This window comes from Aphelocoma coerulescens, chromosome 17 (assembly GCF_041296385.1).
Source record: "Aphelocoma coerulescens isolate FSJ_1873_10779 chromosome 17, UR_Acoe_1.0, whole genome shotgun sequence".
Taxonomy (NCBI): Eukaryota; Metazoa; Chordata; class Aves; order Passeriformes; family Corvidae; genus Aphelocoma; species Aphelocoma coerulescens.
The window spans coordinates 6,316,443-6,344,375 of NC_091030.1; the positions used below are offsets into that span (position 1 = coordinate 6,316,443).

The 27,933-nt window shown below is 60.6% G+C and overlaps 2 protein-coding genes across 2 annotated transcripts; both read right to left on the bottom strand.

Moving 5' to 3' along the window:
* Window positions 1–2,086: 2,086 nt before the first annotated feature.
* On the bottom strand, window positions 2,087–2,473 carry QRFP (pyroglutamylated RFamide peptide). Its single transcript, XM_069032179.1, has one exon. It carries the CDS (start codon window positions 2,471–2,473, stop codon window positions 2,087–2,089), a length of 387 nt encoding a protein of 128 aa, XP_068888280.1.
* A 4,692-nt stretch (window positions 2,474–7,165) lies between these two features.
* FIBCD1 (fibrinogen C domain containing 1) lies at window positions 7,166–20,779 on the bottom strand. Its single transcript, XM_069031873.1, has 7 exons — window positions 20,708–20,779; window positions 15,311–15,787; window positions 14,243–14,402; window positions 13,387–13,523; window positions 8,225–8,321; window positions 7,708–7,887; window positions 7,166–7,425 (listed from the first exon to the last, which is right to left on the bottom strand). The coding sequence occupies exons 1-7, from the start codon at window positions 20,777–20,779 to the stop codon at window positions 7,166–7,168; spliced, it is 1,383 nt and encodes a 460-aa protein (XP_068887974.1).
* Window positions 20,780–27,933: the final 7,154 nt, after the last annotated feature.

The window sequence follows — 27,933 nt, forward strand, 5'->3', positions numbered from 1 at the left end:
CGCAGCCACAGCATTGCCCAGCAGGTTTCCTTTCCCTTTCTGCAGCAGTCAGTGCCACTCTCCCCTGCAATGATCCATCACAGCAAAGCCAGGGATTTACCAGCCCTCACTGACCCAGAGTTACTCCAAAACTCTTCCCCATTCCTCCCTTCCAGCCCTCCCCCCGACTCCAGCTCAGGGTAAAATTGATCAGTGCGTGTTTATTGATGGTTTGAACACTCAAAAGAAAGGGGGGGTGGGGGGAAGTCGTTGCCGTAGAAACATCGATAAAGCTCCGTCTCCGCTGTGTGATGCGAGCGCGGCGCCTGCGTCCCGATCCAAACAGGGGGCCTTCGGTGGGGCGGGAATTGAGAGGGATGCAGGTGGGTTTGGGGGTGCCTGGGGTGGGGGCTGGCGTGGGCTCAGCCACCCTGAGTGCCGTCGGTCGCTGCTGTGCTCCCCAGTGTGAGACGGTCAGGGCAGCAGGGATGCAGGGGCAGGAAATGCCCTTCCTCACCTTCGCAGCCAGTGCCGTCCTCGTGTGAGGGCCAAATCCTGCCACTGTCTGTGTCCCTGCAAACCTGGAGTCCCTCCCGTTCTGCACTGCTCTGATGAGCCTGGTCCTGTGCATCCATCGCTCCTCCCTGGACCTGCTGCCCCACAACTGTTTTCCCCTGGGTTCCAGCTCCTCCATTCAGCCTCAGTCACTGCTCCTGCTGCCAGAACAACTCACGCAGCACTGCATTAAGTGGTCTGTCTGCTTGATGGATATTACAATGCAGCTCTTGCAGCCTGATTTAAGGGTTTTTTTTATCTTTTTTACTCCCCCAACCAAATCCTGCCACGGTCTCTGATTTTTGAGGGTGCAATTTAGCGCTTGCAAATCATCTCCTGACTCATTTTTGTGCCTGCAATGAAATACCAGCAGTGGCTCAGTGTGTAAGTTGCCATTAGTGCCTGCAGCAGGTAGTTAGAGCTCTGACTGCTGGTACCTCTGGCAGGCACAGAGAAAACACCGGCATTGGCAGAGCTAAATCTGCCCAAAGGAGGGGAAGGCAGTGGCTGGGCAGTGGGGCTCTTCTGTGCTACTGTGACTGTGCTGGGCTTTTGGGCCTAATGATTCCCAAAGCTGCACCACTGGTGACTGGACACCCACCGAGCACCTCTCAGTGGCCCCAGTAGGTGCAGAAGTCCTTGTTTCAGTCCTTCTGAAGTTCTACTACTCAAGTTCAGTCCTACTTCGAGTTCTGCAGTAGCTACAGCTGGGAATAGGTGGTAATGAGACCAGGAAGGCATTAGGAAGGGCCAGGCTGTCAGGCAGGAGCTGGGGTGATGTGACAAGGACGTTGAAGGCTGGCCATCACTGTCTCACCCGGGTGAGGGGTTTGGGGCTCGGGGCACGAGCAGGGAGGTGGGGCTGTGGCAGGACTGGCGAGGCCAGGGCAGGTTTCTGTGCGCGCACCAGGGGTTGTTAAGGACAAGATTTTCTCGAACCCCACTGCTCTGCCCTGGTTTTGCAGGCAGGAGCTGCCTCGTGTGAGAGGCATTTGACACTAAGCAGAATTTGCTGCCGGAGGGACTTTCCCTTAATAGGCAGGAGAGCAGCCACTCGGTGGAGAGCTCTGAGGGACCCTCTCCTCCCTGACAGCTGGCCCTGGACTACAGGCAGTCCCTGGGGACTGTCACCACCAGGACTATCCTGCTGTAACCCTCCAGCCTTGCTGCCCGGCCCTACTGCCCGTCCCGTTGTGCCACCCTCCTCTGCCCATGCCCATGTGCCACCCCTGCTCTCTGCCAGCTCTGCAGCACTGGAGACCCAGCACTGGGCCCTTTCCCTGTGCCCCAGCAAGAGCTGTGTGTGACCAGGCAAGGGATTTGGTGATTTCTCTTTCAGGCACCCTCGTCTTCTTCCATTGCATCGGTTGGGAACAGGGATGGGAGATCTAGAGCAGAGCTGGGAGTGGAGCAAACGCAGGGTCCCCCCTCCCCAAGGCAACCCCAGCAGCAAAGCCCCCCAATATCCTTTTGTCCGAGCAAACCTAGGTGAGACGGAAGGGAAGAACGGGACGGGGTGACCCGCAGGACGTGGGGAATCGAGTCCAAGCTCTCATCTCCCGAAGCGGAAGGTGAAGCCCCCTTTTTTCCTGTTGTAGCCGTTGATCTCCTCGGCCAGGTTCCCCAGGGTGCCGCTGCGCTTCTCCCCTCCGACGGGCAGCAGCTCGGGGTCCCCCCGCCTGCCCGGCCGCTGCCCGGCCCCGGCCGTGCCGTATCCCCGCAGCCCCCCGGCGATGCTCAGCAGCGCGTCCAGCTCCTCGCTTCGCCTCCGCTTTGCCCCTGCCCTCCAGCCGGGACCCCGGCCCTCCGCCGCCGTTTGCCAGCCGGGACCGAGCAGAGCCCCTTCCCCGGCGTCTCCCGGCTCCCACCGCTCGCCGGGAGGGAAGCAGGCTCCCAGGCTCAGGAGGAAGAGGCAGGACAGCGAGTAGGGTGCTCTCATCTGGGGGAAGCACAGGAAGGGGAAGGAATGTCAGTGAAGCACCGAACATCCTCGGGCAGGGGCTGAGGCCGCGGCACGGGCTGCCCTCCGCAGTTCCCCATCCCTGCTGCGGCACCCCCAAACCAGCCCTGCCGCCCCTGCTAGAGCCCCCCAAGCACCCACTGCGCCTTCTGCAGCCTCCACACCAGCACCAGCGGGGCTGCTGGGGGACTGAGCTCCCCCTTGCCTCCTGGACCCCCGCTGCCCTACACCGGCAGCAAGTCCGTGCTCACACGCTCCAGCCTTGCAGCTGCTCCGCTGGTTCGCAGCCGAGCGCTGGGCCGGGGGCTGAGGGGGCTGAGAGCCGGGCAGGGCGATGGGCTCCGGAGCTGCCCGCTCCTCTTGAAGGCACCGCGGGAGCATCGCCCTGATCGTCCCCACGAGCGGGTCCTGCCCGCTGTGCCCGGGTGACACAGGGGCAGAGGAAGGTGCTCGACATCCCTCTGCTTTATGGGGCTCGGAGCTGCCCTGGCAGAGGGGTCTGAGCAGAGCAGAAGGGAGTGAAGTCCTGAGCCTCGTGCAGTGCCACAGGCGGGGGTGACCTTCAGCAGGGGGAGGGCTGCTCTGCCTCCCTTCCTCCTCCCACAAAGGCTCAGAAAGAGGAAATGGGTTGTATTATTATTATTATTATTATTATTATTATTATTATTATTATTATTATTATTATTATTATTATCTGGAGACACTGCCTTAAAAGCTGCTGCAGGTGCTGGGGGCCAGGGTGTCTGTTCTATGCTTGCTTGAGGGGGCTGTTTCTCTCTCCTGCGCCAGACCCAGGTGCACTCAAGCCCCTGCCTGCCCTTCCCAACACCCCTGAGCCTGGAGGCTTCGCTTTGGGCTTCACTCCCCACCTTTTTCACACCTTGCCTCTGTTCTGCTCTCTCATTTTTGCACCCCTTTGCCCGTCGTGGAGCCAAATTGTTGAGTCCCGTCCTGGGGTCTGGGGGTGCCGGTGGGTCCCCAGCTGCTTCCCACCAGCCTTTGCCTCCTCCTGGCTGTGCTGCCCATCGAGGAGGGGGTGTAAAGCAGGGACAGACAGACAGACAGACACGCGGCCATCGGTCACTCACCTCTGCTCCTCCGCACTGGCTGGTGCTGCCAGCCCCGGCACCTCTCTGTCCACCCTGTGTCCAGATGAGCGGCCAGCCCACCTTGGGCCATTAAATAGTCACCAGCGCTGATTGCCATGTCACCCCTTGGACGTGTGGCCACAGAGAGAAGAGGGTGGGATCCTCGGGGAGGGGGCTGAAGAGGGGGATGGAGGCGGCAGGGGCTGGTGGAGCTGCCACAATGGGAGTGCGGCAACGCCACTCATTAACGCGCCGCCTTCGTTTGCTGCCTCATTTGGAGGAGCAGCTGGGAGCTGGCCTTGTGTCCCTGGCAGTTGTCAGGGATGCTGCTGGGAGGGAGGGTCTTGTCTGGGGGCCCAAGTGTGTCCCCCTCATCTGGCTGATGTGTCCTTGTGTGCGGCTGTTGGGGGTCCCACACATAAGTGTGTGATGGGTGCATAGGCACCACTGGAGAACCCTGCACCCCCAAATCCACCCAGAGCCTGGCCCCACATGGACATGCCCAAGTGCTCCCACCCTCTCTGGTCAACGCATGCAGCCACCAGTGCTGGGACATGGTCCCCAATGCACCTTGCTGTCCCCTCCAGGTCTGTCCTGGGCTGTGGCAGAGTGGGATGTGACACCCTCTGTCCGGAAAGGGGCTCCTGCCAGGCTGTGACATGGGGCAGGTGAGGGGCCATGGCATCCCTGAACTCCCCTGAGCACACCTGAGGGGGCCTGGGGTGCCTGGGAAGAGGCAGCATTCCAGGCCCTTGATTCCTGCTCCTTGGTGATTAATACTGCGGAGGGGAGGTAAAACTGAATGGAAAATAACAGCCTGGAGCCAGGGCAGCTGGAAAGGCCTGGGAGCATCGCTCGGTGCTCTGTCCACCGGAGCAGGGAGCAGGTCCCCTTGGCACAGACACCTGCCAACCTCCCAGTCCCAGCCCTAGGGCCACCCCGAGGTCCCGCAGGGCCTGGCTTTGGGCTGGAGCCCTGAGAAGCCTCCTCTGCTCCCTCTTGTTTTGCAGAGCAGTTTCAGCGTGGTGGGCAATTTCCCAGGGATGCCATGCCATGAGCCTGGCACGGGGAAGGAGCCATCACCCAGCGCAGCAGCGAGGAGCTGCAGTGACCCGGTGTCACTCCCTTTGCTGTCACCACAGCAGGTCCCTCTGGCCGTGTCCCCGCGCTGTGCCGCGGGCACGGCTGTCACACGGTGGGTAACGATGAGATCCTTTTATTAAGGAGTTTAGAAAGTCCACATGTACAGCGTTGGACACACACATAACCTAGACTTCACGGCACTGCTACACACCACAGCCTGGCCCAGGGCTGGGAAGGTTCATGGCCATATCCCAGACCCCCGGTCACCCCTGCCCACCCCTTTCCAGGGAGGTGTCACCACGGATGGGTTTAACCTAATTTGAGGCCATGGGGCAATCTGTGAGCTCTTGGGAATAATCCTGGGAAATCCTGCATCTTGGCATGGATCAAATACCTCTCGTGCAAGTCAAAACAAAGTCTCTGGGGGTCCCGGGTGACACGGGCAGGTACACAAGGGTGTGCTACCAACAAACCAACGTACAATGTTCCCTCCCTGGCACAGCAGAACACCATGGAGGGGTCTGGGGAGGGGATGAGCCTTCCCACCCGGCACATGGCTCCGTGTGCATTCCTGCCCAAAGCATCAGAAAAGCCAGTTACAGCTAATCCACCAAAATAACTGATCGCAAAGTAAAGATGGGTGCAGGCAGGACCCTTTCCTGAGAGGTCCAGTGGAACGCAGGAAGCTCCTTGGAAGCTGTCAGAGCTCCTGCTGTTGTGCTGAGAAATGCCACTGCTGAGTTCCCCCAATTCCCATCGCTCCAGAAAGCCAGCCTGGCCAGCTACTCCGGGCATGGATGGAGTGGGTAAAGCTGGTGCCTTCACTCAGAGCTCATCCTCACCTGAGGGCTCTGAAAAATCTCTCTGGCAGAGTAAAAAGCTGTGGTGATCCCAATGCATCATTTGTCCCTGTTTCCCTGTCAGGGCAGACAGACAGGGACTCACCCAGTAGGTGAGAGAGCTTGTCCAGCACAAGATCCAAGCTGGGGAAGGCTTAAAAAAAAGAAGAATCACAGAGGGAAGTAGAAACCTGGCACAGTCAGGAAGCTGAGCCTTTGATCTCCCCATGCTTTAAGCCCCCCTGGAAATGGGGACAGCGGGAGTTTTCCTCCCCTCCTCAGTCCTTCTGCCTGTCCGATGGTGTTTCTTGGGGACAGGGCTCTGCTGTAGCACAGGCAGAAAATGATGTAAAGGGTGGCAGGGTTCCATCTGTCCCCTCCCCTCCCTGTTCAGAGTCTGCTCCCATTTGGTTCTCATTTTTTTTGGACAAAATCCCCCATTTGAGTCCTTCCAGGGAGCCAGCAGGAGACATCAGTCCCGCACCCCATAGCAGCTCCTGCTTGGGCCAGCTGGTGCTGCCGCCTGGTTATCAGGGCCCTGCAGATGCTAAGCCCCACTCGGGGCTTCTTTTTTGCAAAACCTTAACGGGATTTGAGGAAATGAAAGGCTTTGGTTATCTGCAGGTGCCGAGCCAGCACCACGGCTCAGCCGGGGTGAAGAGGAATGCGGGTGCCCAGGCCAGCAGCGAGCTGAGGGGGCTCACAGGGAGATGTGGCTGTGCTGCCTGAAGGGTTTGGGGAAAGGTCACAGCTTTGGACGACAAAAGTTCAACATGAATCCAAATGGGTCTGGTTGGGAGGGAAGGGCTGTGAAATGCAGGCAGAGCTGTGGTGGGAAGTGAGCCTTTCTCGCCTCCTCCTCTTCCTTGTTGTGCTCCCTGTTTCCCCAGCACTGCCAAAACAGCTCTGTGCCGTCCTTGGTTCTGGGTGTGCGTCCTTGCAGCACTGTGCTGGCTCACTTTGGGGTGTTCTGACCTGTTGGGAGGCTCCAGGAGTCAGGACAGGGACAACAGGGACTAAGGAGCTGATGGTCATCCCTCCCCAGCTGCGTTGCTCTAGCAGGGGTGGAGGAGAGCGTCCCGCAGTCCGGAGAGGGAATCGCTGGCACAGTCAGGCTGGCCCAGCTGAGCCCTCCCCATCACCAGTAGCACCATGGGGGGAGCTGGAGCTGTGGAGCAGCAGCCTCATTCCAGTCCTGCGGGTTTGGGGGACCTGGGCCCCCCAGTCCCTTGCCAGCTTGGCAAGCCCACTGCCTGGTGTCAGTGCCCGGAGCAGAGGCGACCAGAGGTGCTCAGCCTCCCTGGGCATCCCTCCCTCCTTCCCTCCAGGCAGCCCCTTCCCTTCCTTGCGGGACCCTGCTGGGCACCTCTGCCCAAGTCCCTGCATCCTCTCTGCCCCAGCCATGAGCACAGGCCGTGGGTCACACTCTGGCCAGGACACCTGTTCTGGCTGCAGGGGAGCCGTGGCAGTGGGAAGCAAAGGTCTGGCAATGTCTGTGGGTTCCCAGGAGCTAAAGTCACCCTCGCTGGCAGCAGGTGCTCCCTAGGGGCCCTTCAGAGGTGGGCAAGCCTTCAGAGAGGATGGCAGCTGAGGGAATGGGTCTTCAGGGTGGTGGGGAAGGGCAGGGGACTGGGCACGGTGTGGGGGGCTCATGCCATCAGCTAATTCTCCTCCCGGATGGGCCGGATCTTCATCTCGGTGAACTTGAGGGAATACTGCCAGCCAGTCCAGGAGGACCACTCGATGCCGTCGGCGTAGGAGCTGTGGTGGCCCTTGAGGTACTGCCCGTTGAGGTTGGAGGTGTGGCAGTTGCGGTACCACCAGGCACCGTGGTAGAAAGCGGCGCAGTTGTTCTCCGAGTGGTCGTTGTCCAGGTCTTTGGTGGTGAACTTCATCCCGTTGTGCTTCAGGAAGGAGTCACCTGTCCCAGGGAAAAGGAGTCCTGATGGGCACTTCCTGCCCTTGGACTAGGTCCCTGCCCCAGGGGACTTCCCTGGGTACCCCAGTGGGGCTCCTCCAACAGGGCTCCTCCAGCAGATGCCCAACCGCAGCCCTGCTCGTGCCTGCAGCTCGCTGAGGCCGCAGGGATGCAGCCGCTGCTGCTGCCAGAGGACACTGGAGCACCCCAGCAATGGGGTTTTTTGTGACTGTGGGCTCCCCCTGCCCATGGGCCCACGTGTGCCCCCCCATCCTGCTGCCCTACCTGCTGTCCCTGAGTAGTCAGCGATGCTGATGGGGTACCCGTCCTCCTCGGGGTCGACGGAGAAGAGCCCCACCCCGAAGCTGCCGTAGTGGGCGAAGGCGGTGCCATTGTCAAAGTCCTCCAGGTCAATGCGGAGCTCGTAGCTGCCCTGCACCGTCAGCAGGTGGATCCTCTTCAGCCCTGGCAGAGGGAAAGGGGTGAGTGTGAGGACCCTTTGGAGATGGGGTGGCCAGGAGTCCCCGGGGAAGGGGTGCCGGGTGGGACAGGGAGCAGTTCGCACTTTCCACCCCTCGCTCTGTGGACGTGCTCAGCTCGGGGGCAAACAGCCCCATGGCTTCCTTGCCCTCTGCAGCCACCCCATCCCCTCCGTGTCTGCCCAGCCCGTCACTCCCAGGACATGGGTGCTGTCCAGGGAGGTCTCAGTGTCCCTTCCATCACAAAGGAAACCCCAGACCTCCGCAGGGGAGCCCAGACTTTGCCAGCCTGCCCAGGATTGAGCACAGCCAGCCCCACATACCTAACCAGTGCTCTCCTGTCAGCTTCCCGAAGCCATCCCTGTAGGCTTCCCAGCCACGGAAAAAGTTCACAGAGCCGTCCTCCCGCCGCTGAAACACCTGGGGAGACAAAAAGGCCAAACAAAAAGTTGTGGGGCTGCTCCCAGCCTGCGTACCCCAGGCAACCCCTCTGCTCCCCACCGTGCTGCCCACCTCCCCCTGCCACCGCCTAATTAGACACAGGCACAAATTAAACCCTGTCGGCTCAGTGATTACTCAGGGATGCTGGGGAGAGGTCCCCGGGGAAATGCTGGATCATTGCCTGCCGGCTCCCAGGGGTGGATGAGTCGGTTCAGATAAAACCGATCCTTCAGCGGATCCTGTCTGGAAATGTGAGCAGAGCTCAGGGAACCTGCAGCTCCTTGGGAAGTCGTTGGGTGTCCCTGGCGTGGTGGACACCCTGCACTTGCCTCCAAACAGCCCGGCTCTGCTACTGCACATGGGAGCAGAGACACGGACGGCAGACCCCCAGGCTGGAGCTCCGCTGCCAGCAGTGGCTGCTCAGGACTGTGTAAGAACCCAGCAGCTGATTTCTTCCTCCTGGATCTCCTTGCTCTCCTGGGCAGGCACCCCATCGTAAAGCACCATCTCTGTGATAGCCTCATTAGTCTCCCAGAGAAATTAACTGTGGGGCACTGACCGCCCCAAGCCCTGCAGAGTCCCCAGATCCCAGCCAGATCCCAGGGCTCAGCGCAGCTTTTCTGCTCGGAGCCTTTCCCTTTTCCTCTCCCATCTGCTCATCGGCGTGTGTGCTCTGTGACTTTCATCCCCTTTATCCATAGTTTTGGGTTTGATTTATTGACAGCGATCCAGGAAATGCTGCTTCATGCCCGACCATTTGAACTTAATTAAGCCTCCAGCCCTGGATTAATTGCATTAAAGTTGGCTGAGCAAGCCCGCCCCACTCCCACCGATCTCCACGCTCCCGAGGCCGTGGTGAGGACAGCTGGGACACTGGGAGCCATCCCATGCTCTGGCAGCCCAGGGGCCAGAGGACCCCATCTTCAGAGCTCGGCTGCGCTGCCGAGCTGAGCTTCCAGCATCCCAGGACTGGGGAATGCGGATGAGCCCCGAAGACAGCTGGGAAGCCACCATGCTTTGCTCCCCCGGCTGCTCCCACCCTCCTGCACATGTCGGGTTTCATCCTGGTGTGTGAAGCAGAAGGACCTTGTGAACCTCTCACTGGTTTGCCCCTCCCCAGATGGGCATTTTTGGGGCTGCGTGTGCCGGCTGAGGCTCCGGCACACTCCTCGGCATGGCACGGCTCTGATCCTGCTGTACTTACCTTCTAGAATTAGAGCCTTAATTTTTATCCCTGTGCTGAGCCCTTGAGAAGCTGTGGTTAAGCCCTTTTAAAGGGGCTTTCTTCAGGCTTGCTGGGAAAGGGGGACAGTGTGGCTGGACGGGAGCCTGAAGCTGATTTTCCCTGGCCAGCGTCGGCTCCGGCGCTGCTGTGTGGGGAAGGCGGTGGACGCAGCACCAGCGCTGCCTCTTAATCGGCTTTGACCCACGGCTGTAAATAGGCCAATTGCCTGAGTGGTGCCCAGGGAAGCATGGGGGACAGGGCCCCGTTGGCTGAGCCTTGACACGGCTCAGGAATCGCCCTGGAGGAGCCCTCGGTGCCGCACTGCCCACCAGGCTCAGCCCCAAGGGGGTTGAAACCAGGTGGGTTGCTGAAACCTGGTGAGTGCTGGAGGTTCTGTGTCCTCCTGAGTCTTCTGTTCCATCCTCATCATCTCTCGTGCACAGTCCCTTCCGTGCTTCTTTTGTGCACCCACCATGTGCAGGCAGGGATGTGGGAGCCTCCTGCTCACCCCCTGCACCAGGATGCTGGGAAGGCTGGGGTGACCCACAGGCTCATCGTGCTCCCAGCCCTGCCTCGCTGCTTTTTTCCTCCTCATCAAATATGCATCACCCCCTCTTAAGCAAAAAGGATTTCCCTCCCTTCTTTAAGGGCAAGGCTGAAATATTTATCTCCCTCATTCTTTGCCTCCCCCAGTCGTGCCTGTGGGGAAGGGACAGGCTCCTACAAAGCTGCCAGCCCAGAAAAATGGGTTAAAAGCAGAGAAAATCGGGAGCACCTGCCATGGCACTGGCAGCCTCCTCTCCCTCAGCTCCACCAAACTCCTGGTGGGCTTGAAACTCCCCAGCTGGGGACATGCTCAGCCATCACTTCACCACCACTGCAGTGCTCAGGCTCCTGGTCCACTTTTGGCATCCGTGGTGCAGATCCCACAGCCCTGTCCCCAAGGTGTCCTCTGAGCCCTGTCGCAGCAGAGAGACCATCTTTGGGCTCAGCCAGAGAGAAGAGCCAGTCTCCAGGAAGCGCCGATCCCGTGGGGCAGCCTGTGAGCACCACAGCTGGCAGCACTGCCCATCCCAGGAACTGCTCCTGCCTGGCCCTGCCAGCAGAATTGTCTCGTCCCCATTTGTGGTGACACATAAACCACATCCTCTGGAAACAGCACACGTTTCTCCAGGCTCCTCTCACCCTCTGCCTTCGGTTTACCCCAGCCCAGTATCAGTGCACCGGTGTCTGCTCAGCCCCCATCCCTCTCCAGGCCCTCTCCACTGGGGGATGACCAGGCTGGGGAAGCTGTCCCCACCAGTGTCCCAGCACAGCAGGTGCCCCTGAAGCTGGAAGCTGTCACTTAGTGTTACCACAGCCCTCATCCTGCTGGCACAGCCTTTTCTTCTGCATCCTTTGGCTTTCCCACCATTTCCCAATACGTGCTGTGTGTGGAAATGATGCCGAGGCACACAGAGCACCGTTGCTTATGGAACTGAGATGCTGATCCCAGGGGATTTCACCCCAGATGAGCAGTAATGGAGGTTCAGGGGCACTGGCAGGAGTGTGGGGCATTTGCAAAGACATTCTGAAGACAACATCACCTGGAAAGGCAACTTTTTGAGGCCTCCTGGGATGCTGAGCCTCCCCTGACCTCTGTCATCCCGTTATTACTAATAAAGTGCCAGAGGTGAGTGTCAAGGGGAGAGCTGGGCTGGGCAGTCCCAGGGCAGTCACTGCAATCACAGTCAGTGCTGGGCACAGGATTTGGATGCTCCCATCAGCACCGGTGGGCACTGACCCAGATCCACATCCCCACCAGCTGCAATTGGGGCCCTGCTGCTGCTGGGCAGGACTGAGGGGGCACAAACCAGCTGTGCCTTGCTCAGCCTTCCGGAGGACGGGGACAGGGAGCAACCAGGACCCTGCCTCTGTGGATCATGCCATGGGGACAGTGAGGTGCTGTGCTCTTCCCCCTGCCCCACTCCCCGTGGCCTCTGAGCTGTCCAGGCAGGCTAAAGCTGAGCTCAGCAGCTCCCAAGCTCCCGAGTCAAAATTGATTCAGCTGCTGCCATCGCTTCCACCCACCCACCCACATGCAAATAAGCCCAAATGTCAGGAGTAATCGCTCCAGAGAGGAGGAGGAGAGGAGGAGAGGAGGAGAGGAGGAGAGGAGGAGAGGAGGAGAGGAGGAGAAGGGAAGGGAAGGGAAGGGAAGGGAAGGGAAGGGAAGGGAAGGGAAGGGAAGGGAAGGGAAGGGAAGGGAAGGGAAGGGAAGGGAAGGGAAGGGAAGGGAAGGGAAGGGAAGGGAAATTTCCCAGGCTCTGCACCACAGCACCCAGCCGTGCCATGGCTTACCTGGAGCCTGGATCAGCCAGACCCCCACACCCCCGGCCCCTGGGAGATGGCTGAGACAATCCGTGCACCCAAGGGGCTGGAGGCATGTTTGGGACCCTCTACTGCAGAGCAGCCCCAAGAAACAGGAGCCTGGGCTGTGCACCCTCAACCCTGCTCTGGCTGTCTCTGCACCACTGGGATTCAGCCCCTGGTTTGGCTCCTTGCCCCATCGAGGCACGGCTGAGCCGAGGTGTTTGTGCCACTCCACGCCCAGACCCCCCGGTGCTGCCGGGCTTAGAATCACTCGCTGTGCCCCCTCCCCAGCCCAGCCCGAGCCCTCCCGCCTGCAGCAGCTTTAAATAAGCCTCTGAGTGTCTCGCTAATCACCTTGGGCTGCTCTTCAGGCATGGCTGGGGCTGGTGGAGGCTGTGCAGACTGCGCACGGGGTTTGCAAGGACCCTCTGCACCCCGAGGAGCCAGAAGCGTCCCCCCTTTTCCCTCTGTGAGCCCCCAAGAGCTAAGGTCCCGGGGCTGTGCTGTGCCTCAGTTTCCCCACTGGAGCTGCTGGTAAGACCCAGACACCACAGGTTCCTCCAGCCCGGGGTGGGCTCTGGGAGGTCGAAGACTCATCAGTGCCTGAGGGCAGGGGGGCTAAGCTCCCTCCTGGTGCTGCTCAAAGCTGCTTAGGGGAATCAGATCGTGGGGATTTGTTTCCTAGAGCACCCAGCTGGAGGGGTGCTGTCCAGCTCGGCTCATGCAGCGTGTCCTCAGGGCAGAGGCTGCCTGCCCACCCCTCCTGGTGAGACCCCACCACCTCCTGGGACCCCCTCTCTGTCCTACTGGCCCACTGAGCGATGTCCTCCAGGGCAGGGAGGCTGCTCGCACCCAAGTGGTGCCTGGGGCAATGGGGGGCTCCAGGCTTGGGGCCGGCAGTGCCGTGTCCCCCCATCCCCCTGCTCCCTGCCCCCATTACTGTGATTACAGGGCCAGTGCAGCTGCCGTGGCAAAGCGAATCGGACAGGGAGTGAATCAGCGCGGCACCCGAGGTGCCCCGGGCACCCCGGCCTTAGATGAGGCCAAACGTGCCAGGTTTGGGGTCTGCCCTGAGCCCCAGCACCGGCTCACTGGGTCCATGAGGATGGGGCAAAGCACAGCCACGTGCCCCATGGCACAGCCGCAGCCACACTGTGCCCCAACCATGCCCCAGTCCTGCTGAGAAGGACAAATTCCAGTGGTGGCATCCAACTCCCTGTCCGAAACCCCCCTCCAGCTCCAGCCAAGCTCCCCAGTCCAGGGCAGGGACTGGCCTCGGCTCAGGGCTCTGGTGGCACCGCTGGGAAGCTCTGGGTGCACAGGCAGGCCCCCTTGACATTTATTGCCCATCCTGATGACACATCCAAGTGTCAGAAGTGACATCTCCCACCCCCAGTGCCCTGGCGCGGGGCCAGCCCGTGGCTGGCGGTGGCATCACCCAGTGTCCCCAGCATGGTGGCAGCTCACCGTCCAGCCGCCCCCGTCCGTCGTCATGTCACAGTAGACCTGGAAGCCGTCGGGATAGTGTGTGGGGAAGATGGAGTAAATCCCATCCTCTTGCTGTCCACTCGCATAGATGTCAAAGCAGTCTCGGGGCCGGGAGCCTGCAGCGTGGCATTGGGATGGGGTGGGACGAGGGGAAAGCTGGTTAATTAATGATCTAATTTAATGTCTTGCCATTTCTCCCAGGCTCCCAACCTTGCTTCCAGCTCTAGTTGGCAGCTTGGTGCTTTGCTCTTTCCCTCTCTTCTCCTCTGATGCTCAGGGCCAGCAGTGCCCAGGGGGATGTAGCCACCATGGGGACCCCCCAGGAGCTGGTAGGGACTGACCCCATGTCCGTGGTGATGGCAAGGGCAAGCTGGGGCCCAGACAGGGACAAGGGAGAGTCGATGCCCAGGGAGGCTGTGGGCACATGCTCCCAGCTCCAGGACAGACTCACTCAGCTGTATCTCAACCCAATGCTGAGGAATGTGACTGTTTATGCCGAGCCCGTGCAGGGCCACCCTCCACACCTGATGGAGGTGAATGATGGCTCATTGCTCTGCCTGTGCCCCTGCTATGCTCTGTTGGGAGCAGATGGGTTTGCAGGGGTGTGAAGGGGCTTTTGTTCTGGTTTATGGACATCTGGGGGCTGCACAGTGAGAACCTCCCCTTCCAGAACACACTTTCCCATCTCCCTCCTTCTCCACCTCCTTGCCAGCCCCTGAACTGTATTAAATCCCTTCTCCAGGATGGTTTGCCCCATCCCTGGGTGGTTTTCTCCCTCCCACGGCAGCCGTGGGCACATCCCTCTTCCCAGGGACTGGCAGGGATGCAGGCTCACCGTTGGAGCAGCCCCGGGGCCGCGCTCCCCTGGCCGGCGCTCGCTGCAGGTCAGCCTTGAGCCGGGGCCGGGCCCCGCCGCGCTCCTTCTGCAGCGTGTCCAGAACGTCACTGACGGAGCTCACCAGCCGAGCCATGTTGGTCTGGCTCTCCGAGAGCAGCTGTGTGACACATGGAGGGGCACAGAATTGTGGCTAAATTGGTAAATCCCTCCCACATCCCAGCCCCTTGACCACTCTGCCTGCTCCCACCGTTCAGCAATGCCAGGGTAAGGGCTGGTGGGGGCATAAATCCACAGCAAATCCCATAAAACATCTCTGTTGCTTTTTGGCAGGGGCCAGGGTCCAGGTAAGCACCTATTGCCACCAGGGAGGAGAAATCCCCAAACCTGGGTGCATTGGTGCTGCCACCCCATGGGATAAAGAGCATCTCTCGGCAAAGGACAGGATGACGGAGGCGGCAGGAATAGCCGTGTCCTGAGGCAGCTGCCAGCTCTTCATCGTCCCCTGAGGTGACCCAGGCTGGGAGAGTGACACGGGGTGGCCGTGGCACGGCAGGAGGATGAGGAGCAAAGTGAAGCACCGAGAAACAAGCAGCTCTGGACAGAGGGAGCTGAGTACCAGGAGGTACTGGAGCATCCAGCCATGCCTGGATCTTGCTACAACACCTGGCAGACCCCTGGCATACTCAGGTAAGCATTTCAACACAGCTCCCTGGCTGGGAAATTTTGGGGACTGTGAAAAGGGGCGGCTGACTGCTGCATGAACTGCCCTTGAGAAGGTTCTGTGCTGTGCTTGGCTCTGACTGGAGCCCTCAAACTGGACCTGGATCTGGGAGGCCCCAGCGTGGGAGGCTGCACACCCTGCTCACTGGCACTGGGGTGGCTTGGCAGGGAGACAGTTCCTGACTTCCAATTCCCAAGCACCTGCCTTCAACCTCAGCTCCTTCTCCTGGAGCTCTCCCCTGGATACTGTGGGCAGGGGCTGCAAGCAGCCATACCCCTGGGAACATTGGGACCGGGTTTTCTATCCCCAGGGAGCCCTGCCTGGCACTGCCAGCCCCGGCTCACCTGGATGAGCCTGCCCTGCTCTCCCTGCAGGGCGCTGAGCTCCTGCCCCATGGCGCTGTGCCCCTTCTTGAGGCCGTCGCAGTCGGCACGCAGCTGCACGGCGTGGGTCAGCAGCTTGGCCACCTCGTCTGCCACTGTGACCAGCAGGGCCTTCTGCTGGCTCTTGGTGGCCTTGGCCTCGGCATCGTGGTCGGTGACGGCGCGCAGCAGGGAGGTCTGCAGCCCCTCCATGCGGCCCAGCGTGCCGGCAGCGCTGGGGCAGTTGGGGTCGATGAAGATGTTGATGCGGGAGCTGTCGGCTTTCTCGATGGTCACCAGCGCGTTGGCTTCCTCGGGGTTGGTGCTGATCACGGGGGGCGACTCTGTGACGGGTGTGTGGTAGTGGTTCATGAAGAGGATGGCCCCCGTGACTGTCACCGCCAGGAGGACGGCCACCGACAGCAGGACGGTGCACAGGATGTACCCACAGCTCATCCTCTGTAGGCAGAGACACAGACACACCATCAGCACCCCTCTGGACAGACACATCCCGCGCCCCTTCATCCCAGAGGTAGGGTCAAACCTGCACGGGCTTTGGGGGGTCTGGCAATGACATTGGGGCAGAGGAGGGAGGGTGGGGACCCCAGGGAGCCCTGCAGCTCTGCCAGGGATGTGGAGGCCACAGGCAAACACCAAGTGAGCAGAGCAGCTAAACCCACCTGGGAGTGGGGTATGAAATAATAACGAGAGCGAAGGCACAGCAGCCGCCGGCTCCCGCTGGCATGTTTTATTTACGGCGGTGATCCTCGGCTGGAGCAGCCCTGGCTCCCCGGGAGATGTGTGTGGGGCTCCCTGCTGCCTTGGGCACAAATATGGGGAGAAAAGGGGAAAACGCCTCGTGTCCCTCACAGCAGGGACCGCAGGGAAAGCAACAAGGGGAGGCTGTGGGTCAGTGCTGGGGTCATGTTGCCCTGAGCATCGTGGGGACCTGCTCTCCATGTGGCATCTCCCAGCTATGGCAGGCCACATATCTCCGTCCCCCTTGTCACCTCTTTTCCTGCTGGAGGGGGGCAGAGCTTCTCCCAGAGTCTTTGGATCAGTCCCAGAGCCTCCCGGCAAGGGGGAGTTGCTGTGGAAAAGGTCTCTGACCCCCCCAGCCCCTCTGGCAGCTCCGCTGCTGTTCAGACCCATTGGCTCAGCCCGTGGGAGCTGCTCCATGCCCACCAAGAGCCTTTTTCACCTGCAAAGCCTGAAGTGCCAGCGCAGGCAGTGCAGAGCGAGTGAGCTGCCACCCGATCCCATCAGCTCCCAGTCCCCCCTCCACCTCCCCTCCTCATTACACCTGCAGGACAGAGGCTGTGATTTTCCCCTGACCCTGGCCACGGCTGTCACAAGGAATTGCAGGGCTGGCAGCAAACTGCAGATTCAGAGAGACAAAGACTACTTTCCCCAGAAACGAGGGGAAAATTGCTGCATCTGCAAAGATTTCCCAGGCCCTGTCCCCTCCCGTGCACATCTATCTGGAGTGACACCTTCCTTCAAGCACCCTTCATTCCATTCACGCTCACGCAATCATTTGCATTAAGGTGACCCCAGCGGCAGCGGGGCTGGCTGGGGGGCCAAGGATGTACCACCAGCCCCAGGGTATGCCCCAAGTTTCTCGTCCACTCCCCCACTCTGCAGGAGTGAGGCTGCAGCACTGAATGGGAACCCACCTGCAGCGCTCTCTATGAGGAGAGAGGCCCAGGCTCAGCCCCTCGGTGCACAATAAAAGGAGATGTCAAAGGCAGTAAGGGAAGTTTAGGGCAAGCAGGGGGCTGAGGAGTTTGTCTGGTGTGTGTAGATATGGAGCCCTGGCTTGGGGGCACAGGGGACACCCAGGAGCAGCAGGATGGTGGCAGACAGGGGTGGGAGATGCTCATTGCTGAGATCCTTGTGTGGACACCCAGGACCTGGGCTCAGCTGGGCCCCTCAGCAGCCTGCAAGCACAGAAGTGACAGGAGGGGTGGCTGCTGACCAAAGGCCACTGTCAGGTGGTTTGGGATCTACAGGTTGAGCAGGGACTATGGCCTTTTGTGGTCCTGGCTGTGACAGCACCCTCACCTCCAGGACTTTGTGCCCTCCCATCCTGCTGCTCCCAACACTGCTGCCTTCCCCATCTCGAGGGACACATGGATGGGCTGCAAAGGCCAAGGGTTCCCTCTGAGCAATAAGAGCTCCCAGAGCAGGGCCATGAATGGATGATGTTCTGCTTCCCACAGCCACACAAATCCCAACTGGGCTGTAACACACCAAAATCTTGCAGCTCTGCCCAGATGTACCACCACACTGGAAGCTGTATCCAGCTGCTTTCCAGCTTTCAAGCCCAGAACCACTGCCTTCCCACCGGCAACAGGAATTGGGGGCCAATCCCCTTCCAAAATGATCCCCTCTGCTTGCAACTGCAAGATCCTAAGTGGCGGCAGCTTCATGAGTCCCACGCATTTTGCTGGCAGGTTGTGTTACCTGGCAACCTGCAGTGGGGAGAGGAGGGAAACTCAGCCAGTGGCACCAGCAACACTCCAAACTGGAGTGGGGGTCCCCCCAAGCCCCTCCAGCACAGCAACACTGCAGCAGCATGCCCAGCTGCTGGCATGGGACCCTGCAGATACCCCTGCCACACGCTCCTGCCTCACCATGACCACAGCTCTCATGATCCCTAGGGTTCCTGCTGTCTGTTCCATGGCCTTGGAATTCTTGCCAAGACTTTTGGACAGCTGTAGGACATCCCCCTTCCCTGATTACTGATGTTCTCCTGGGGACATCCATTGGGCTGGAGGTCCCAGTATCTTCAAATCACTCCTTCCTAAGGAGAGCAGAAGCTGTGAGACTGAGTGGTGCTTGGGATGAGCAGATCTTCACTTGCAAACCTGCTCTGGAGCCTGGGAGGGAGCCCCAGGCAGGATCTGAGGGATGGTTGTGTCCTCAGTGCAAAGCTGAGTCGGGCTCTCCGTGCTCTGCACTGGCACAGGCAGTAGATCTACGCTTGGTCACCCATGGGGGCTGGGTCCTTGGTGACCCAGCCACACTTCATGAGCAGCTCTGGACCCCATCAGGCCCCTCAAAGCATCTCCCAGCCTACTCAGCCAGCGCTGGGGATGGAGACAAGCAGCTCCAGCACGTGGAGCCTGTGGGAAGGGAACGACAAAAGCTGGCTTGTCCCCTGAGCACCCGGAGGTGGCCGGTCCCTGGAGGGCTTGGATGGAGAGTGGTGGCAGGAGAGGCTGAGCTTTGCCCTGGGAGATGCTCTAAGATGAGGAGGTCCCATTTGCTCCTGCCAAAATCCCTGCTCCTCCCCAGCTCACCAGACAAACGCTGCTGTGGGACGGCAGGCAGCAGTCCAGCAGCCTGGCTGCCCTCCCCCTGGGCTGTGCCCTCAGCCAGGTACGAACCAGAACCAGAACCTGTGTCTTGCTTCCGAGGCAAGTGGACACTGTGGTTTGCATTGCTCAGGCTCAGCTGCTGGTGCAAACTTCAGTCCGGGTACCCCCACCTTCCTGCCGGGGTCCACCCAGCGCTAAAGGCGCCCCAGGGCAGCAAGGGTCAGTCCCTCACCCCGAACCTATCGCTCATCCAGAGCTGCCTGAGCAGAGCAGCTCATTTTGCATCATTTTTCTCCACTGCTCCGTCCCTCTCCACCCTCCCTGCCCATCCCGCCCTGCTGCTCCGCCTGGCGCAGGGCTGCAGCCCCCGTCCCCTCGCCCTGGGCCCGGGCTGTGTCCCAGCCGCCCTCCCGGAGCCCAGCGCCGCGCTCCGCCGGCTCCCCGCGGGCACGGAGCAGGTGAACTGAGTCCCGCTCCCGTTTTCCTACTCTCCCTCCGTCACCCAGAGCCTGCCTGCGACCGCTCCCACGGCACGCCACACTCTGCGGATCGGGAAGAGGAGAGGAGAAGGGAAGGATGGCGAGCGCACTGGAGCCGGCTCTGTGGGTGAGCATGCGGGCGGGCTGGGATGGGATTGCACCGGAGCTTGCGGGAGCTGGGATCGCAGCTCCGGCTGCACGGCAAACTCTGTGCATCCTTTGCAACCCACCCTGAACCATCAAGCCCCGCGCTGGGTTGTCCAGCCCCGCACGGGTGGTGGGGCTGGATCCATCCTGCCCGGCTCACCCTCGGGGCCGCGGGGGGCACAAAGCCGGGGGATGGCAGCTCCAAACGGATGGCGCTGCTCGAATCCCTGCGGGCAGGGGCTGCGCACAGGGAGGCAGCTCTGCCAGGGAGAGGAGGGCAAGGTGGTTTCTCTCTCGGGGGCTCAGAAGTCTCCCGGGGTGCGCAGCCCCTCTTCAGCGAGGCGCGCAAGCTACTCGGCATGGAGGGGCTGTCCGGGGAGATGAGGGCGCAGGGAAGGGTGTGCAGAAGGGAGAAGTCAGGCAGAAGCCCCTTTCTCGCCTTGCTGCGGGTGTCAGGGGACAGGGATGTGGCGGACCTGGGGTGGAGCGTGTCTCAAGTCTGCTCCCCCCCATCCTTGCCCAGCTCCTGGGTGCCGAGGAAGGGCAGCACTGCCAGCTCTTGGCTCCTTCCCTCCACTCACAGGCTCGCCGGAGATTCGCTGTCCTCCAGCTCTTCCCAGACACGTTTGCCCATACTCCGCGCTCCTTCTTCCCACCCTGCCTGCACTCAGCGTGCAACCATGCCTGTGCCTATCCCTAGAAGTGTCCAAAGCCAGGCTTGGTGGGGATTTGAGCAACCTGGTCTAGCGGAAGGTGTCCCTGCCCATGGTAGGGGCGTTGGAACTGGGTGATCTTTAATGCCCCTTCCAAGCCGAACCACCCTGGGCTTCCCGGACTCCCTACCTGCTCGGCCGTGCTCGGTGGCTGGTGGCCGGCCACGCCGGGCTGGCGGAGCTGGCACACGTGCAGCGGGATGTGCAAACAGGCTCCGGCACGTGCCGGATCCCCCGCGTGTCACCGCAGGCTCTGCCGCCGCTCCACCGCACCCCGCCGCAGCGCCGGCCTCCCCCCAAAAACCAGCGGGGCTCCCGGAGGTTAAGAGCGGGTCGGGCGGCCGGGAGCCCCCGAATCGGGAGGGATGACTCCGGCTGCGGCGCGGAGCTGAGATGCCAAATCCCTTTTAAAGGGTTATTTAAGCAGTTCAGAGCGTGTAGCGGTTCAGCAGAGGCTTGTGGCAGCCCCGGAGCATCGCCCGCTGCCCGGCCGGGGCAGCCCCGGGGCTGGGGGGGAGCCCTGGCTCCAGGTTAATAAACACATTGATTGGAGGGGGTGAGGAGGTGCAGCCCGGGGGGCTTCGCACGGGGGGGACTGGGGGACAGCTCGCCACGCTGGGGTGCGCCGGAAGAAAAGCTCGCTGGGGACACTGGGGGGTCGCTGAGACCCCCGGGCTGGCTGACCCCCCCTGGCCCCCGCCGCCCCCCGCCCCGTACCTGTGATTTCTCCTGCTGCCCATCCTCAAGTTGCGAGGCTCCTCCCACGGTTTTCCAACGCTCGTTCCCCATCGCGCCGCCAACTTCCAGCCTAAGTAAGTGCCCGGACCCCCCCAGACCCCCCCAAACCTCCTCCCCGGCGGCGCAGCCCCCGGCCCGCCCGCGCTGCCCGGCTGGCCGCGGCAGAGGACGGGCGGCGGCGGCGGCGGAGGAGGAGAAGGAGGAGGAGGGAGGGAGGAAGAGGAGGGAGGGAGGACACGGGCACGGACACGGGGGTGGATCTTCCCTCCCTGCCCGCCCCGATCCCCCCCGGGGCTCCCCCGGTCCCGCTTCGGGCACCCCGCCCGGTGATGCCCCGGGGGATCTCCCCGCCCCCCCCAGCACCGCCCGCGGCTCCCCGGCCGCCCCAATCATTCCGGACCCGGACCCGAACCCCCCTCCAGCCCCGGGCTCCGCAGCTGCCCAGATGTGGCAGCACAGCTGGAGGAGCGGCAGCAGGTAAGGCGGGGGCTGGTACCAGCGGGATCGGGGGTGCTACAGGGGACCGGGAGGAGAGGGGGGAATGGCCCCGGAACCCGCTCACCCCCTTTCCAAAGATACGCCCCTACATCCTCCCGTGGAACACCCCGAGCTGGTGGGGCTCAGTCCCATCGGTGGGCAGGGATGGGCAGGGTGCTGGGCGGGGGTGGGGGGTTGGCATTGGCATCGCCACCCCCCCAAACCTTTGTGCCCAAGGGTAGCCAAAGTGCTGGGAGGCTCTGAGCAAAGCCCAGCGCACTGTGGGAAGCTGGTCTGGCGGGGGGAAGCAGCAGCCGCCCCCCACCCCCTCCAGGGTCACAGCGATGCCCAAACCCCGGTGTTCCCAGCCCAAAGCCCTGCGTGCCAGGGCTCCCTCCCGGCCTGATGTGCCGCCACTCCCGTGTGGATGTGGTTTTCCTTCCCATAGCTTTGCCGCACCTCCCGTAAATCTTTTATTTGCCACTTGTCTGACCTGCGGGCAGGAGCGTTGCTGAGAGGTTCAGAGGAGCATCGTGAGAGCAGCGATGGCTCAGCGCTGCTTCAATCCGGCTGGGGGGAGCCTGAGCTCTCTCTCCATGCTAAGAATCCCCTGGGAAACCTCCTGGGCAGCCCTGCAGCCCCTTGTCCTACAGCATGAGGCTGTCCCCTGGGCAGGTGGCACAGTGGCTCCTCCAAACCCCCCTGGGTCTCTGTTCCCTGGAGCTCAGCCCCAGTCAGGACCTCCCAGTAGCTCCCATGCAGCTTCACTGGGGTGGGGGCTGCCTCCCTGTGGGGGCAGGTGTGGCACAGGGCTGGCAGGTGGTATGTGTGGGGGACGAGGGGTCCAAGCAGCTTCTCTCCAGGACACACACCCTATTTTTGGAAGAGCTGGATGCGTGCTGGGCTGGCAAATATTCCCAAAGAGCTGTCTGGGGCAGGGAGGGAAGCACAGGCGTTGCCTCAAACAGTCGGTACCCGTGTGTGTGTGGTGTGGGGGGTGTGTGTGTGTGTTGTCTCCTGGCCAGGTGCAAATCCTGCCTTTGGCTGAAGAGATGTTTTGTGTGGATTTACCGGGCGATGCTCATGGCTGGCAGCCCAGCTCCTTCCCCACGGACGGTTTTCAAGGACTTCCCTTTACAGCTGAGACTGGCCAACTCGTGCCACTGGTGCTCGGTGCGCCCACACCAGCCGGGCTCAGCTCCCCGCTCCACTCGGCCGTGCTGGAAGCAGGAGGCGCTGGCCCCCGGGAAGCTGTTTAAGCCGAACTCCAAACAATAAAAACTTATCATTAAAAAGAAATGCATCTTGGCTTCATGTGGCCTGGCAGCGCGGGGAGGAGTGATTCAGTGGCTTGTCAGCCCTGGGCGTTAGGCACGCCGAGCTGCACAACTGGACACTCTCCAAGTCCAGCAACTCATTTTCTGCAGATGGAGCCGGGACCGTGCAGCGGGCTGACGGTTAATTTGCAATCCAACATACCTTGACATTACCCACAGCCGAATCATGGAGGTGGTGCAGGATGGGATGCTTGGGAGCCTGCTGGCCAGGGTGTGCCAGCAGGGCCCCTCGCAGCCCTGCCGTGTGTGGGGTGTCCCCACTGCACCCTGACACGGGTGCCTGCGAGGGTGCAGGTGCAGGGTCCGGCTCGCCCGGGTCCCAGTGCTGTTCCCAGCTGCCGGTCTCCAAGCAGTGAGGTGAGCGGGATGGAGGCCGCCTGCCTGGCGGAGGGGGCCGTGTTTTTGGGAGCTTGAGAGATGCTCAGGGTGAGCCCTGCCGGGGCCAAGGGCCAGCGGGAACACTGGCCTGGCTCGTCACTGATTTACGTTGAGCCGTGTCACCTCCTGTTGCCTGTCATAGGGTCCGGCTGTAGCTGTGGAACTGGGGACGTGATGGGTAGGGGCGTCCATGGCCAGCTGAGACCCACGGCCTCACAGCCCTGGATCCACTCCATAGGCTGTGTCGGGAGGGACTGGGTGCTCAGGGTGCGCCCTGACTCGGGCACACGGCAGCGGCTCGGCACCGATGGGCACGGACCCTTCCCCCCGGGGGCTGACAGGGGAGGGGGTGAAGAGGGGGTTCTGTCAGCAGCCCAGCCCGGATCGATAGGCATCGGAGAGGATGATTCATGTCTCAGGCTGTGGCCCGAGGGCAAAAACGGGAGAGAGGTTTGATGTGAGGATGCCGGGAGGCTGCGAGTCCTGCAGGGAGTTGCGGCTCCTGGCAGCGTTTCCCCTCTCGAAGCCGGCTCTGCCCGCACTGCCCCGGGGTCCCGGCTTGGCCTGGGGGAAGAAAATGACTGAAGCAACACAGGATCAGACCCAGGCTCTAAACCGAGTCTTTTTTAAACATTTCAGGCTCTGTCTTCTACGTTGTGGTCGGTCAAAGACAGCGAGCAGAGTTGCAGCGGGGCTGGCGGGCAGGGGCTGGGCTCGGGTCAGCTCTGTGCCCGCCGTGGGGACAGGACACTCCAGAGAGCGGGACACCACAAGACGGGGCCCGGTGGCACTTTCCCCTCTTTGTTGTGTTCAGCCACACTTGGTCTGCATCCCCAGGGTGCCAGGGGCCAGAGCTGGTGAGAGCACCGATGTCCCGTGGGTCCAGCCCAGAGAGGGGCTGTGCAGGGCAAGACTGTCCGAGACACGGAGTAGTGCCGGGGCTGGGGAAAGGCTGGGGGGGGACACCGAGCCCTCCCCTAGGAACAGCGTGTGCTTTCCTTGGCAGGGAGCCACGGGAGGCAGAGCCGTCGCTGCACACGCACGGCGTCAGACATCATCATCATATTAATAATGAAAGGGCAGCTCCTTCAAAGCTCTTCGTCCCCGCGCCGGCGAGAGCGCAGAATGCAGAGGAGGCGCGTGAGCCTCATCCCAAGCAGCCGCGGGGAGAGCGCCGCGGTGCCCGGATGGTCCTTCGCTGGTCCTTCACCAGGCCGCTGACCTGGAATGACAAAAACCTGCCAGGTCCCCGCTGGGTGCTCTCCCTGCTGGGAGTTTGGCTGCTGGGGGGGTCCCTGCATAGGAGTGGGGCAGCCCACGCTGTCCCCAGCTCCTGTTCCCAGCACTGCGCACCGAGCACCAGTGGCACGAGTTGGCCAGTGCAGGCTCCCCTGTCCCCCTCGTTCAGCAGGAAAGGCCGTTTTGGCTGCCGGGGAAGGAGCTTCTCTCCCGAGGGCTGAGGGCTCTGTCCATCACTGAGTGACACGGCAGGACACTGCTCACTGTGTCAGGGCCTTTTTCTTCCACGGGAGGAATCGATGGCTCAGACAATGAGACAAACCACCCACAAAGAGGTCTTGGGCTGCAGCCAGCACGGGGTCAGTGGCAGCAGCTCCTGGGGCATCACTTCTGCTCTTCTCCCTGCAAGATACCTGTGTTTCCAAAACCCCTCCTTTAACACCCCTGTTTTGCCTAGAGCGTCTCCAAGCCTGCTTGTACTTTGTGAGGGTCTCAGCGGGACCAGACCAGGGGCTGAGCACCTTTTCTCCTCTCTCCCCTCTGCCAAATCCTTTCCTCCACCTTTTGCCCCTCTTGGTGGGCCAGAGCCAGGAGGGCTTTGCTGCAGGTGCCATGGTCTGGGGAGGAAAGAATCAAACCCTCTGTGCCACTGGATCATCCCATGCCCACCCTGCACCCATCCCATCCCCACTCCATGCCCATGGGCTCTCCCTGGCACCCCGAGTGTTTCAGAGAGTCCCCCCCTACAGCAGTGTCCCAGAGGGGTGGGGGCTGCTCTGTCCCCATCCCCAGCCCTTCCTTCCCAGCCCTTCCTCAAGCTTTTTTTTCCTCCTCCCTCCAAACACAACAAAAGCCCCAAATCCCCCATAAATGAGAAACCTCTTTTTGTTCCTCTTTTCCCTTTGCTTTCTGCCACGGCAAAGTATTGATTGGAGCTGATGTGCTGTAATCCACTGCTTCTGTGAAAAGTTGGCATCCCAGAGTCCCTGGAGGGGCCGTATCCTGCCCTGATGTGGGTCTTGCTCCTCTGCCAGGCTTGTGGATAGAAGGAAGGTTGCATGCCTCCCCATCCCATCCCATCCCATCCCATCCCATCCCATCCCATCCCATCCCATCCCATCCCATCCCACCAAAACCAGGGGCTATACACTTGGTGAGGGCATCATCATGAGCCGCTGATGGGTGGGAAAAGGCACTGGTCTGGAGCAGAGCCATGTCAGATCCCACTGGGATGGAAATCCAGAGTGCTGGGCTTCTGAAGGAGCTCTCCTGCCCTTTTGGCAGGGCAGGGGATGGTGACAGGGGGGAGAGGGGCTGGTGCGGGGGGTCAGCAGGGCTCTCCAGAGAGGAACAATTCCATTTCCTGACAGCCAAGGAGGGCTGTGGAGAGATAGGGCTGACCCCAGCCTGAGAGGGGCTCATTGTGGGGTGCACGGCTGCCTCTGTGGGTCTGGGCCCTGGCTGGAGACCCCCCTGTGCCCACCCAGCCACCCAGCTCCACCGTGCTGCCACTCCATCTACACTTAATGATGGCAAATGGGCCGGAGAGCTGGAAAGTGAGGGGAAAGAAACCCAGCCAAAACTCGCCAAAAAACACAGGGAAGATTTTAATTTAAAACCTTTTCCCACATGGAGAGCAGCAGCCTGGGCCATCTGGAGGAGCATATGCAGGTGAGGGGGGGCAGTGGTGCCTCCTCCAGCTCCCTCGCTCTCAGCAGCCCCCAGAAAGGGCTTTGGGTTGGTGAAAACTAACCCTGGGGGGGCCTGGGTACCCCAATCCCAAACACCAGCCTGGGGGAACCCAGCTTTCCCTCCTGAGCTACCAAGACCGCTCTGTTTAATTGCTGTATTTGCTGCAAAAGTGGTGATGAATCCCAAAGCAAACTACAATAGCAGCTGAGTTTATTGCAAGAGATTAATTCAGTGGCTTAATTGAAACCACAGGAGCAGGATGGGAAAGCATCACTGTGGGGCTGGGAGGAGGGGGTCGGGGTCAGCTCTGCTCAGCACCCACATCCACCCCTAGCCCTGGCAGTCAATGACGCCCAAATTAGCAGATTTACTCCTCAGAGGACTCCTCCATTGGCTGAGCATCACATCCAGCATCCCAAAGCCCCAAGTCTCCTAGCAACTCCCCAGCGCTGCCTCTGCCCACCCATTAACCCCTTCCCAAGCCCCCCACACTCCGTGTGGAACACCCGGTGCTTTGAAGGCGTGGCTGCCACACTGGGTGGGAGCAGGGATTTATGCAGCAAATAAATCTGCAGGATGCTGGAAGGAAGCTCGGGATGCTCAGCTGGGTGGGAGAACTGAGCCGGGCTGGTTGGCCAAGACTCAGAGTGTTTGATTCCAGGCAGCACAGAGAAACCCTCAGGTTTATGTATTGATGGTTTGGTTTCTAAATGTCACGTTAGCTTTGAAGGTTTTATCCTCCTGACTTGTGGAGATGCCAGGAAAAGGTCAGGGAACCCCCAAATCGTGGCCAGCCCATGCAGCTCCCAGCTAGCATCAGCACCAGCAGAAGCAGAGCACAAGCCAACCTCTTCCTCCAATTTCAACAGCAAATGATTGACATAGTTTCTTTGGGAATAGGATGGAAGGGAAATTTTCAAGGAAAATGGCCTTGAAAGTGTAAAATCACAGCAGGACATGGTGTGATGGCCAGGCCTGGGCTGAAGGAAGTGGGGCTGCTCCGTGACGGTTTTTTCAGATGGGCTGTACAATCCTTCCCTGGTTTTGCCTTTAGAGATCAGAAAGCAGGAAGCAAGGGTTGGAAAAAATAGTGGGGTTTATGGTTGAAAAATAACAGTTGACAGGGAATAGAAGCAAACAAGTTTGTTTGGGTTTTTTTTTCCAACTGTCTTAATATATATAGACTGGGAAATGTGTCCAAAGATCATGTGCCACTGAAAAGGATAAATCACTTCTCTCACTTTAATGTGCTTTGTTGGGTTTTATCAGAAACATTGTCATAAAATTACCAAATTGAAATTTTAAATGGGGGGAGAGAGGGAATATCTGGAGGGTTTGTTCTTGCTTCTCTTTTCTTATTGCCAAATAAAATACAATTAAAGCAACATTTTCTATGCCAGCCAGCATAGCTTACATCGCTTTTCTGACTGCACTTTTTTCTGTCAGCCAATGAAAATAAATGATGCAGGATTACCAGGGAGCATCCAGCCTTCGTGGCTGGAGGGGGATGTGGAGCAGCAGGCATTCCAGTTCGAAACAGAAGGATTTTATTCCCGCGGTAAGTGGAAATCTCCAGGGATGTTTCCCACAGAGCTCTCTGCCGCCGCCTGGAGCGAGGCTTCGCCGTTCCTTTGCTCTCCCAGTTCCCACCAGTGCTTCCCAGTCTAACCCAGTCCTTGCCACAGCCGCTCTCTGGGGGTGCCAAATTAACTTGGGTCCCCCTTCAGCACTTCTGGAGTAACCCCAGTGAGGTCACCCTGGGCCTGGTCCCCCGTGGGGCTCATTCCCATGCTGGGGGCTACCGGCGGCTCAGCTGCTGCCTGCACTGAAATCCCCGTGGTAATTGGATGAGGGCACTGTTTCCATGAGAATATTAAATCAGAGCCCCAGCCCCGATCCGGGGAGACACGCTTGGGAGTATAAAGACACGGTAGATCACGTTACAGAGGAGTCATTTCTCCTACTTTAAAGTCAAAGGTATCGCAACAACTTCTTATTTGTCACAGAGTGTATTGGGGCATCTCTGACTGATGGGGGCGGGAGGGAGGGGGGAGGCAGCCCCCGGCAGAGGGGCTGAGCACT

Bases quoted from the DNA above. Each gene is read 5' to 3' on its own strand.
- QRFP (XM_069032179.1), bottom strand. From the start codon at position 2,473: ATGAGAGCACCCTACTCGCTGTCCTGCCTCTTCCTCCTGAGCCTGGGA.
- FIBCD1 (XM_069031873.1), bottom strand. From the start codon at position 20,779: ATGGGGAACGAGCGTTGGAAAACCGTGGGAGGAGCCTCGCAACTTGAG. The intron at 15,788-20,707 runs GTACGGGGCGGG...CTCTGCCTACAG, and splicing joins GGCAGCAGGAGAAATCACAG to AGGATGAGCTGTGGGTACAT. The intron at 8,322-13,386 runs GTGAGCTGCCAC...TTGTCTCCCCAG, and splicing joins CGGACGGGGGCGGCTGGACG to GTGTTTCAGCGGCGGGAGGA.